At 40.8% G+C, this 12,901-nt stretch overlaps 1 protein-coding gene across 1 annotated transcript in view; it reads right to left on the reverse strand.

Annotated features, from left to right (window-relative positions):
• The window catches only part of TTLL5 (tubulin tyrosine ligase like 5), a gene marked incomplete at both ends in the record, with an annotated part of 184,253 nt that overhangs the window by 151,975 nt on the left and 19,377 nt on the right, over positions 1 to 12,901 (reverse strand). Inside the window, 2 exons of the mRNA XM_084241198.1 lie at positions 6,177 to 6,259; positions 12,334 to 12,464. Coding sequence (XP_084097324.1) covers positions 6,177 to 6,259; positions 12,334 to 12,464 — 214 coding nt within the window. The remainder of the gene's footprint in view (positions 1 to 6,176; positions 6,260 to 12,333; positions 12,465 to 12,901) is intronic.

Here is a 12,901-nt window from a genome sequence, read left to right on the forward strand (position 1 = left end):
AGTGCTGCATAGTATTTTCAAGTTAAGTACTTGATACAGTTCTTATAAAAACTAAATGAGATTATATTTGGAAGGTACAGTGAGAGGCACATACTTAATGCTCAAGAAATATTAGTTGTTATTATTGCTGCAAATTCAGTATCAATGTGATTCTACCTACAAAGTTCCAGAACTCCTCACAGCCTCTACATGCTATTCTACTTGGAGCAATGCTCTGAGCTATAATAAAGATAGATAAGAATTAGCAAGTCCCTACTCCTCAAAAGGGGGTCCCTAAGTATTTGTTGAACAATGAGAAAAAGAGAGAGCACATAAGCTAACAGTATATAAACAAATGAAAACAAGAGAGCTGTACAGAATTTTATTTACAAACATAGGAATGAAGGCAGGAGCCAAATTCCTCTTCTGATAGTATAAAATCTCAGGGAAAATATTAATATTGTATGTGCTATGGATAATGTGTGAGACAAAGAAGACTAAATTTAACTTCCATAATCAAATTCATTCCTTCATCAGAAAACACCAGTTCTTTCCCCTTCTTGATTTTAATATACTAAATTGGGAAAATATGGCATTTAGTCATGGTTACTGAAGGAGCTGGAGCAAACACAACTCTGTCCTTGATGCTGTATTTCTAGAGTTAAACTAAGGAGCACATCATTAAGAGACCACATTCACCAGTCTGCTGAGATGCTTCCATCTGGAGGAGCGCCTACTTCTCTCTTCAGTTATTACATAAAAGCAGTGCTTTTTCTAGCTTTTATCCTGTTCTTGTAATGGGAAAAGTTGCTATTTGCAGATATTTTCCAAGAGCTTATGACTATTATCGGGTATTTTTAAGAAGAGGCCCTCTCACTCCATAAGAAGACAAGATGTTTTCACTTGGCCCTCACACCTCACTCTGCCCACCCCCTCTGCACCCAAAGTCCCTCCCTCCCTCACATTAGTTCTGCTCCAGACCCTTAGCCTGAACACTCCACTCCTCCCCCTCCAATCTGAAAGGAAAGCAGGCAGCAGCCCTGGAAACAGTTACTTCATCCACTTGGCTAATGGATCACATATTCCATGGGAAAGAATCCAGGTATGGAAAAGAGGGGATGGTTAGTCCTGTGTGGAAGGAGGAGGAGAAGAGTATTAACTACATGGCTTGCAGGTCTGGGTAAAAGGTGAGAGAAATCCAGTTTGGGAGTGAAATGGGAATGTTTTCCCATTATGTCCAGTTGCCAGCTCCCCTGGTGCCTGCTGGCATCTACCCAGGCTTCTGTCTGGCACCTCCACCAAATACCTCAAAGCATCAGACTCATTCCAAAGCTTCATGGAGGGGGAAGGGGAGACAAAGGATCCTGCCAAGTACTTTGATCTATGCAGGGGGTCTCTAGGGATTCAGTCCAGGGAGAGGTGGGAGGGAGAAAGGGAGCTTGCCAAACACATTCTCTCAAGGCATGTCACCCCCTATATGAGACTATGCATCCAGGGAAGAGTTAGGGCACAGCGTTCTCAGCCCCACCAAGAAAAGTTTAACTTTTCTATTCTTTATAATGTTGGTTTTAAAATAACAAATCACTAGGGCAAAAAGCATTCCAAAAGAAAAAAAGTCCCATATGAGCTGGGAATAGATCCTATTCTTTTTGACTCATGTCTAAGAAAATAAAAAGTAAACTTGTACCACAGTTGATTTTCAATAGCAATTCCATTTGGCAGTTACACCCCAAACCCAAACTAGAGCTGTCTATGAGATTCAAACAACACTGGAACTCCTGGCGTGGAGCTGAAGAAAAAGCTGTCAGACAGGAGCCTTCACGCCAAGGTCAGGATGGACATGAGGAAAGCGATCCAAGGCATCTGACCTGGGCCTTAAGTCACATGAGGGTTAAAGGCCTCCAGATGACCATGAACTTGTAGGCCGGTGGCGATAGCAGTTGTATTGTTATAGGGCAGGGAGAGGGGCAGACCACCCTGTTACAGTATCAGAACCAGCACAATAAAGGACTGGCCATCAATGTTTACTGTACAGTTTTTAAGTCCAGACTGAATTCAATGACTTTCCAATGTACGAAACTGCAGAACGTTACTTTCTACATGTACAGGAAATAGTTCCAAGCACTTGAGAAGTGGTGGATTTAGGACGGAGAACTAACGACACATACAACACAGCTGCCTCCCCTTCCTCTTCTCTCCCATAGCCCCTCGGCAATGACAGAGAAGATATTTTTCAAAGAAAGAAATGATAAAGCTAGAAAATAGTTAATGAAGCCAACAAAAGACCAAAAGTTTAAGGAAATCCTGAAAGATAGAAAGCAGATGGGATCAGGTTGGGAAAACAGAGCACAGGAAGGCCCAGCCCAAAATATCAGAGGTGAGCATGATCTTCCCAAGGAGGCCCCTGAGAAGTTTTACACTGAGTGAAAAACAAGAAGAGTAGCAGCGGGCCAAGGAAGAATAACTGACTACAAACAAGAAGATAACTGACTACAAACAGAATTCAGAAGAGTAGGCCACTGGGCCTGGTTCAACACCCAAAGCTCTGCCCTCAGGAAAACTTTATAATGATATTCGGGAGGACACCTTGTGTGAGAGCAGGTATGTGAGAGAAGAATGGAACTTGAGGTTGCTCTATTCCTACCACAGATACCAAGGGGAAAATTAAAGGAAAGTTAACTGTCCAAGAGAGAAATCACTAGAATCTTACTCTGTGCTACAAGTCCTGCCCTATTTTGGCAAGGGTGAGGTTCCTTACCACGTCCACCAAAGGTGAAGTTACACAAAATTCTCAGTCAGCTTCTCACCCAGGAAGAAGCTATTAGGGAAACCCACACCAGCTGAAAATTACATTAGTCTACTCTTTTGTTCAGAAATATGACTCAATACCTAAGGTCAATGAAATTGATAAAACCAATAGCAAGAAAAAAAGACAATCCTAAGAAATTTAAAAAAAAAAAAGAAGAAAACTTCAAGAAAATTTCTATTAGTATCCTCAGGAAGACCAGCAGGTAAGTTAAGCAATAGACTGTAATTAAAATAAATAAAAAGCCATCAGAAAATAAGAATTTCTGGGAACTATGACTACTGATGTAGAAAAATAGTGGATGGAATGAATACTAAAACAGATAAAGCTCAAACAGTTGATCATAGGAGGTGAAGATAAGGGAAATCAAACAATTGAAAATGAGAGAAAAGTTAAGATGAAGACCCAGAATGCCTCAGGGAGGAGTTAAAAGGTACAACCAATGGACAATTTCCCCTGAACTAAAGAAAAACATTGGTTTCCAGATTGAAAGGGCCAATCAAGGGACTAAGAGGAAGAATGAAAAAAAATTCAGACTTCAATACTGGCTAAATTTCAGAATTCCAGTGCTTTAAAGCTTTCATTGATTTAAAACATTGTACTCAAACTTCATTTTCTTTATTTTTACCAGTAACTGCATTCTACCACCCTCATGGTCACCATGTTGTATTGCTAAGGAAAGTGTACAAAAGAAGAAATATAAAGCACAGTTTCTGAGTATTATACTGCTATTTTCTACTCCAGGTCAATTTTTTTTTTTTTTTTTGGTAAAAGTATTTTGTCAAATACAAATATTATGTTTTCCCACAATAAATTTTGTGCTTTTGGAAAATAAATAAAGTTGGTTTGGATTAAAAAGATTTTTTTTAACAAAAAAAAAATCAAATACTTGGGAATAAATCTAACAAAAGAGGTAAAGGACCTATACAAAGAAAACTATAAAACACTGTTAAAAGAAATAGAAGAAGACACAAAGAAATGGAAAGACATCCCCTGCTCTTGGATTGGAAGAATAAACATTATTAAAATGGCCATCCTTCCAAAAGCAATATACAGATTCAATGCTATTCCAATAAAAATTTCAATGTCATTCTTCAAAGAATAGAACAATTATTGATGAAATTCATATGGAATCACCAAAAACCCCAAATAGCCAAAGCTCTCCTGAAAAAAAAAAGAAGGGAATGGAGGCAACACACTCCCAGACTTCAAACTACACTACAAAGCCATAATCATCAAAACTGCATGGTATTGGAACAAGAACAGACACACAGACCAATGGAATCGAATAGAAAATCCAGAAATAAACCCACAGATTTATGGTCAACTAATCTTTGACAAAGGAGCAAAGAAAGTTTGTTCAATAAATGGTGCTGGGAAAACTGGGTCGCTACATGCAAAAGAATGAAGCTTGACTACTACCTAACACCATGCACAAAAACCAACTCAAAATGGATTAAAGAACTAGACATAAGACCAGAAACCATAAAATACATAGAAGGAAATATAGGCAAAACACTACGTGATATGCACATCAAAGACATCTTTACAGACACATCACCCAAAGCAGTGATAGTGAAGGCAGAGATAAACAGTTGGGACTACATCAAATTAAAGAGCTTCTGCACAGCAAAAGAGACAATAACAAAAACAAAGAGAAACCCCACCGACTGGGAGAACATTTTTGCACACAACACTAATGATAAAGGACTGATCACAAAAATCTACAAAGAGCTGATGAGACTCAACAAAAACAAAGAAAATAATCCAGTCAAAAAATGGGAGGAAGAGCTAAAAAAAAACTTCTCTGAAGAGGAAATGCAAATGGACAACAGGCATATGAAAAAATGTTCAACATCACTTGTAATCAGGGAAATGCAAATCAAAACTACCATGAGATACCATCTTACACCAGTGAGAATGGCACATATTAAAAAAACTAGCAACAACAAATGTTGGCGAGGTTGTAGAGAAAAAGGAACTCTCCTGCACTGTTGGTGGGAGTGCAAACTGGTCCAACCACTATGGAGAGCTGTGTGGAGATTTCTGGACCTACTAAACATAGAGCTTCCATATGATCCAGCAATTCCACTCCTAGGTATTTACCCAGAGGACACAGACACATCAATTCCAAAGAGCACCTGCACCCCTATGTTTATAGCAGCACTGTTTACAATAGCTCAGCTTTGGAAACAACCCAAATGCCCAAAAATAGATGACTGGATCAAGAAGATGTGGTACATATACACCATGGAATATTACTCAGCATTCAAAAAAGATAAACACATGCAATTTGCAGCAACATGGATGGCGCTGGAAGGGATCATGCTCAGCGAAATAAACGAGAAAGAAAAAGAAAAATACTGGATGGTCTCACTCATAGCAGGAATCTAGAAAACTTAAATAAGGGACCAGGAAAAAGAATAACTATAAGAAAGAAAATATCAAAATCAACAAACAACTATGAACCAGGGTGGGGGGTGGGGAAAGGAGGGCTTGGGGTCAAAATAAGGGGGTTGTAACTGTATGGGAATATAAAAAATAAAATTTAAATTAAAAAAAAAGATTTTTTTACTCAACTTATAAAGCAAAAAAAATGGAAGAAAATATGAATGTTATAAGCCTTTAAAATATAAAAATAATAAAAGCAATCAAGCAGATGGAATGCGAAAGGAGAGAAGGAGGTGATGGGAGTACAATAAATATCAAACTGAGAATTAACAAATAAATGTAATGTTGGGAAAAGAAACACACATCAACTATAAGAAGTTATTAGTCTTATTAATTACTAATGACAAGTCTAGGGAATGAGACTGGGTTGGTATCTTATTTATTCTATATTATTCTATTTAAAAACAACTTGTAGTGAGGATTTTGCAAAAAATAATGACTGATGATTTTTGACAAAAGAGGATGAGGAGGACGAAGAAGAGGGAGGAGAAAGGGAGCAGCAGCAGTGAGGATGATGCACCACCTCAGGGCTCCTTTCCTTAATGACCTTGAGGGTGGGAACCCACAATCCTACTCAACATGGAAAACAACTGTATATACTAGCAATTAGTATTGAGTGCTCAGGAATGACCATGATGAAAGTAGGAAAGGTACCTCTTTTCTGCTGACCCCAAAGGGTGCCCATCCCCCCTACCTGAATCAAGGGACTTTTTAGCCAGACTAACAGCTGGCACGGAGGAGGCTGCTGCCAGTAAAGTGAACAGGGGAACAGCAGCCAACTCATGCTACTCTCAACTCACACTTCAGAATGCAGCTCTCAGAAGAACACCTGCTCTTAATGACCCAGATGCCTATTAGTAGCTCAGGCAAAGGGCGAAGCAGAGAAGGACAAGGAGAAAAGCACGGAGTGCTGCACATTTAAGGGGTGCTGCATACTTACGTTGTTGATCAGGTAGACGCCCCGCCCTCTAGAGGAGGCCACTGGCTTTACTATCCATGGTCCCCGATCCTTTGAATATGAATCTGCTCAAAGAAGGGGGAGAGAGAAACAAAGAGAAAAAAGGAACATGACTTTATCATCTTAAATTTCAACTAATGTTACCTACTCAGGTAGGCAAAGATTTTTCCAAATTTCTAAGTGGAAGGCAGCAGCTAAAATAGCCTGTATTTTTGGGCTAGCCTCAAAAATGAAAACAAAAACAGAGACAAGAAAGAGAGGAAGAGACAGAGAGAGGGGAAGAAAGGACAGGAGAGGCTGCAAGAGGGATGGAGGGACAGAGAGAGAAAGAGGAGGAAGGGAAAGAGGAGGAATAGCAAAATTACAACAATTACATATTTCTTCCACCATTTCCTCTCTTGAATAAGGAGATGAAAACAAAATAATAAATAAGGTAAGTATCTGAATGTAAGTCTATTACTATCACAAAAACCTTATGTATCTTTGGGGCCTTCCTGGTGGCACAAAGGGTTAAGACGCAACCAATGACGCTGTCAGCAGCCTCTGCAGCATGAGGTCGATCCCCAGCCAGCCAGGGAGCTACCCACATGGCCCAGCAGAACTCTCCTGTCTCGCCCACTGCTCCCCTCAGCAGTGTATTTCAGTCAATCTGCCTGTTCTGTTCCCTACTCTATCTCTGGTGAATCCTCTCACGCACCCCACCCCACACCTCTGGACTATATCCCAGCTCTTATATGCATAAATAAATAAATCTTTAAAAAAAACAAAACAAAACAGCCTTATGAATCTTTGAGACTCTCACCCCCCTCAGCTACAGAACCTCCAGAAGCTCACACAGCAGACAAGTGCCAATGAGAGTCAGATCTAGGCCTCCTAATATGGTTACTTTCCTGAAGCAATTTCTCTGCGTTAATTTAACAAAAAAACAAACAAACAACAACAAAAAAAAACCACAAACACAAAACACTAACATATCTTAAACAATGTGCAAGTGGAGAGAAAGGACAACAGTGATTCAAAGGTGACCTTTACTTTTGTTCCTTTTCCAGGGTCAGATTTACACTTTAAATACCTTTCGTTCATGGGGAGAGAAACCAGACAACTAATGCTAAGATTCCCAGAGGTTTGCAGCTGGCTCTGTCCCCAACTTCAGAAAGGTCTGAGGACAAGGGAGAGAAGCAGGGGCAAAGGACTCTCTCTGACATGAATCTGTGCTTTCCAGTGTCCCCAACAGGAACTATGAGACTATGTGAGTGCCACAAACCACGGCACCAAGGTCCTGTTGTCCACTCTCTCCCACCTTCCCTGCCTTCCCTTACTGCAACTGAATTAGAAAAATGATAACGTGCCATTCCCACTCCTAGAAATTAGTTGTGTTCATACATTTGAGAAATGTTACATGTTCAAGATTTTTCAGTGTTGTGTTATAATAGCAAAAGATGTCAGTTAATTAATATACTATAACACATATATGAGGGGCCAGCAAACTTTTGTAAAAAGCTCACCAATAAATAATGTAGGCGTTGTGAGCCACGCAATCTCTGTTTCAACTATTCAACCCCACCACAATGGTTTGAAAGTAGCCATAAACAATATGTAAACAAAGGGTCATGGCTATGTGCAATGAAAATTTATGGACACTAAATTTCAGTTTCCACAGGCCACAAAATATAATTCTTCTTTTGATTTTTTTCAACCACTTAAAAAATATAAACTATTCTTAGAAACAGGTGAGAACCAGATTAGATTCATGGGCTATGTCTGCAAGACACCTGAACTACTGCTGGGACATTGAGCAGACACACCAAATGACAGCATTATTAATGAATAAGTAGAGAATCTCAAAGGTAGGCAGTTAGTGGGGAAAAAGCAAGGTGCAGGGCAACGTGAAGTGTAATATATGGTTTCCATTTTGCCAGATTCTGAGGAGAAGATGGACTGAGCATAGAAAAACTACTCACAACAACCAAGACATGGACACAACCCAAGTGCCCGACAATGGTGACTGGATAAGGAAGATGTGGCATATATACACAACGGGATACTACCCAGCCATTTGCTAAGATTTACTAAGATCTATTATAGTTCTATTATAAATTTGTGGAATGCTGTGAAATCCAGTCAGCATAAATCCAGTCAGACAGCAAAATTTTGCTCATTTCTTAGAGTAATCTCTCAGCCTCTCCTGCAACTAATATGGCCATAGGACACAACTCTGGGACTAATTCTACAATTATACATAAGCAGAGATCAGCTGGGGGCTGGGGGATAATTTTGCTTTTCCAGCACTGGCAATGCAGGATCTTCCTAGTGCCTTCTTCTTCCTGATTAGAGAGCTGTCCAATGGGGGAGTGGCTGTCATTGGCAAGTGTCCTTAGTTAAGCTTTTCAGAGTCATGGACCTCCAATTCTACTATGCACTGTAACCAGCAACAAAGGGCACCAGGAGTCTAGAAAGATCTATGCCATGTATTCCATCACCACACGAGGCACAGGTTAGGCGCATCCAGTTTTTCACATCTCTTGAGCTAGTGGCTGTCTCTGGACTACAGTTTCACACAGATGGATTTAAGATAATTTCTTTTCAGAACAAATAGCTATAAATTCATGAGATTCATCTTGGCTGGCACATCTAGTGTCTTTACATGATCCTCACATCCATTATTTATCAGGTCCCTTTCAAAGGCCCTTCCAAGCCTATCTCCATCCCTGTCTGCCTCTCTCCAACACCCCAATCCATCCGTAGGCCCCTCCTTTTAGGCCTGGGGCCCCATCATTCTCCGTCCCAAGAAGGTTGGAAATTTGTAACAAAAACCTACTCTCCTGCTTTCCTGTCCATCTAAAATTTTGCTGGGCCATCACCGGGCCTTCCTCCTTCCCTCCTTTTAGGAGAAAAACACGTCTACTTCCTCCCCAAAGCTCACCCTTCTACTTGGGCTCTTGATTTAACGACCCTGCCTCCTGTGGATCCCATTCCCCTGCTTACATGTTCAAGCCCTCAGCCCCTCTGACAGCTCTGTTCTGCTTCTTCTCCTTCCTTTTCTCTCCCTCGGTGATCACATCTACCTTTATCCCTGCAACTTCCAGAATCCATACCTCTGGTCAGAGCTCAAAACTGCCTTTCAAACTGCTTATAAAACATGATCATATAGAAATCTGTAGGTACCTCGTATCCACACCTGACCCAAAATTCAATACCTCTCTCCACCTTTAACAGCACTTCCTGACCCTCCTGGTTACACTTGCACGTTAAAGACTGAATGATCTCCCAGCCCCACAGACTCACACTTCTAGTGATATCAGCCTCACTAGTCATGCTCATTAGCTTAGTCTTCCACTCTTTCCAGTCCCTCCTTTCCATTCTGCCTGGTTCAGTCATGTGCCATTTCTTACCCAGATTACTGCAATAACCTTCCAGGTGACCTCTGTGCTGCTTTTCCCTGCTCCCTCCACTTTATTTCAGGCAGTTATTTTTCTAAAGGCTAACCTATTGACATCCCTTTCCTTCTTAAAAATATCCTACTGCCCTCTCTCAAGAAAGCACTGGAATGTCAGGAACACAGAATGATGGAGAAAATGTACTATCCAAGCTAGAACATGCAGGGGTGGAAGAGAGAACTTAAAAGGAAGTGAGGAGAACTTAAAACAGACTACAAAGAAGTCTCCTTGAAAGAGGAAATGGTAGGAGTAGGGGGGTTTCCCTGCTAATATGCAGACTTAGCAACATAATTATCTTAATGATACTAGATTTCTCCCAAATGGATTCAAGTTCAGAGATCAGGGACTCTGGACAAAAGACTGGCAACCTGGCAAGACTGAAACCAAGATGATTCCTCTCACATCTTCCCTCTCCCCTCCTCCACAAACACAGAGAGCCCAGCTGCATTCTGTGGTGGTAACAGCAATGAAGTATTTGTTCTGGGGACTGAGGAACACTAACTGCCAGTGAAAACTGCTCCAGAGCAAAATGTGGTAGCTTTCTGTTATGGCTGTATTCATTCTACATGTCCTATTGACTATTTGAATTCATTTTTGTGAAAAAGTAGAACATGTAAGAGTTAGAATAATAAGCTGAGAGAACAATTCTTCTGAAAAGCAGGTCAGGCTTGAACTGACAGTGGAAGTCCACCGCCAGTCAATCATCTCCACCCAAACTGCGCCCAAAGAGTGGGGAAAAACAGTTGAATAAGAAATAGCAGAGAAAGGGCAAAGGGAATTTTCCACTTAGATTTCTTTACACTTCAATAGGGAATTCCTCTGGATTTTAATTTCTCAATAGGAATTCAACAGGATGAGTTCCTATCTGGGGCCCTCCTACACTGCTGACATATTAGTTGAAGCATTTTGATGCTATTGCGTCAATTTGTGGCATAATTTTTTTATTATGGAACAATATATCGCAACTTAAAATAGGAAATAGTACTGAACATTTATGAAGCTCCTATCAGGCACCATTCCAAGGATTTTCCATGTATGAACCTATTTAAATATCCCAATTAAGAGCAGTGCTATTTATAGTTCCATTTCATAGAGGAGGGAGCTAAGACACAGAAAGGTTTAAGGAACTTGGCTAGAGTCACATAACAAAATCTCTTAACTACCAATTTTTGGCTGTGAGTACACTGTAGTTTTGAAGCAAACCTAATCCATCTAATACGATTCTAACCCACTTCAGAGCCTTCTGTGGGCAAACACTAAACTGCCCACCCACGATGCCAGTTGGAGCAACAAGTGCTCTCAGAGGAATGGCCTCACCAAAGTGGAAGCAGGAAATCACGTCGAACGCAGTCCTGGCAATGAAAGTCCCAGAGGAAGAATACCCGTCACCTGACCAGACCAGACTTAATGTTAACTCCAACATATTAACAGAATCAAAAATCAGGAAGTCGAATTTGATCTTTACTTTATTGCAATTACAAGCAACTATAGACCAGAGACACACTACAGTGGGGGGACGGGGGGAGCAGAAGAGTGATTAGGGTCAGAAAAAGGGGGTGGGAATTGTATGGGGAATAGAACCAAAATGAAAATGCATACATCATGCAAAAATGAAAAATGATGTAAGAATTATATAAATTAAAATAATTCCTAAAAAAAAAAAATCAGGACGTCTAGGGAGAACGTGTTCTTCCTCTCTCCCTTTTTTCTCTACTCACAGACTTACTGAAGAGAAAACTGTCCTCTCTGGCATCATATCTATCTTCCTCACAGAAGTGTCTTCTCTCAGTGGCAATATAAGGAAAAGGTCACTGTGTGCACCCTGCCCAGGGTCTTCAGCAATAAAGCACAGTGAAGAGAGCAGCCTCTGAAGCCAAACTGCAGGTTTGAATCCTAATCCCACCATATGCAAGCTGCCTAACTTGGGGAACATTTCTTCACCTCTCTGCCCCCTCATCTCCTCATCTGTAAAACTGGGCCCAATAAAAAAACCTACCCTCAGAGTAGAGGTGGCACTTAGAAGAGCCTGAGAAAAGAAAACGTTGAGTAAGCGTTAGCTACTATCACTGTTTAGATTCTCACAAAAGACCCGCCTCACGCGTTCTTTGTACTTAAGCCTCTTGGGCGCCGGCACGCTCTGCTCCCACAGGGGAGAGTCTGAAATAGGCCAGCTCCTCTGCAAAAGAACTAAGAAGCTCAGTGAGACTTGGACCCGGGTCACGTGTTTGGATCAGCAACACAACTGGCATTCAGGTCCTTTTTGGGCTCTTGGGTTCCTCCAAAATTGAAAATCAAAAGATGCATGATACTGATAACCCAAGGCACACAGTACCAGATATCAAGGTGACAGAGACAGCAAGGAGGAATGAGACACTGAGAAGGAAACAGCAATAGTTCAGAGGCAGAAGTATCTAAATCCTGACATGGCACCTGCTCCTGTCAATGAGAAGAGGGGACATCTGTATAAGACAGAGGCTGCTGCCCTTACATATGATGCTGATGAGCTTACTAAGAATAAACATACAGGAGCACAAGCAGGATAAAGAAGAACTTTAAAGTTTTCTATGCAACCATTTTACTATAGAAACACAATTTTTCAGGATTTGAAAAGTTGTGATGGGTGACTGACTTGAGGTAGCACTTGGGATATGTCTGTCCCAAGTTCAGATGTGGGGACAGGGCTTTCTGAAGCAAGCACTTACTACAGAATTCTGCATACTCAGCGGGCAGCAGGAAGGTCTGAGGGAGGATGTGAAAAGCCTTGAATCCGTGTGTGTGCTGCATTCGAATGATGTTTTTGTATAGTCGGTCCTTCCGGGTTAGCTCGTATGACCTAAAAATCATAAAGGTATTTTCATTTCAGTAAACTATGGTTCAGAAGTTCTCCCAACTGATCACATTTGAAAGAGTACAGTTCTCAGTTCTAGAGAAGTTACTGAGAACAATATTATATCCCAAATCTATCAATCTGCCAATTCAAAAGGTTTGCTATCATCTTCGGAGAGTGGGTATCTTTGGCCAGATTTATCCAATAAAGTATGCTTTATGTACAGTAAGATTTGCACTTTTTAAGTGTCTATCTCTGAGTCTGAACAAATACAATGATATAACTACCACTACACTCAAGAAATGGGCCAAAGGATAGCTCTAACATTTCCACATCATCTCAAGTCCCTGTGCAGTCATCCTTGCCAATCAGCTCCAAACCCTCGCAAACATGCATCTGGTTTCTATCTCTCTAATTTGGCCTTTCCAGAAATTCAAATACGT

Source organism: Talpa europaea (genome assembly GCF_964194135.1).
Source record: "Talpa europaea genome assembly, chromosome: 8".
NCBI lineage: Eukaryota > Metazoa > Chordata > Mammalia > Eulipotyphla > Talpidae > Talpa > Talpa europaea.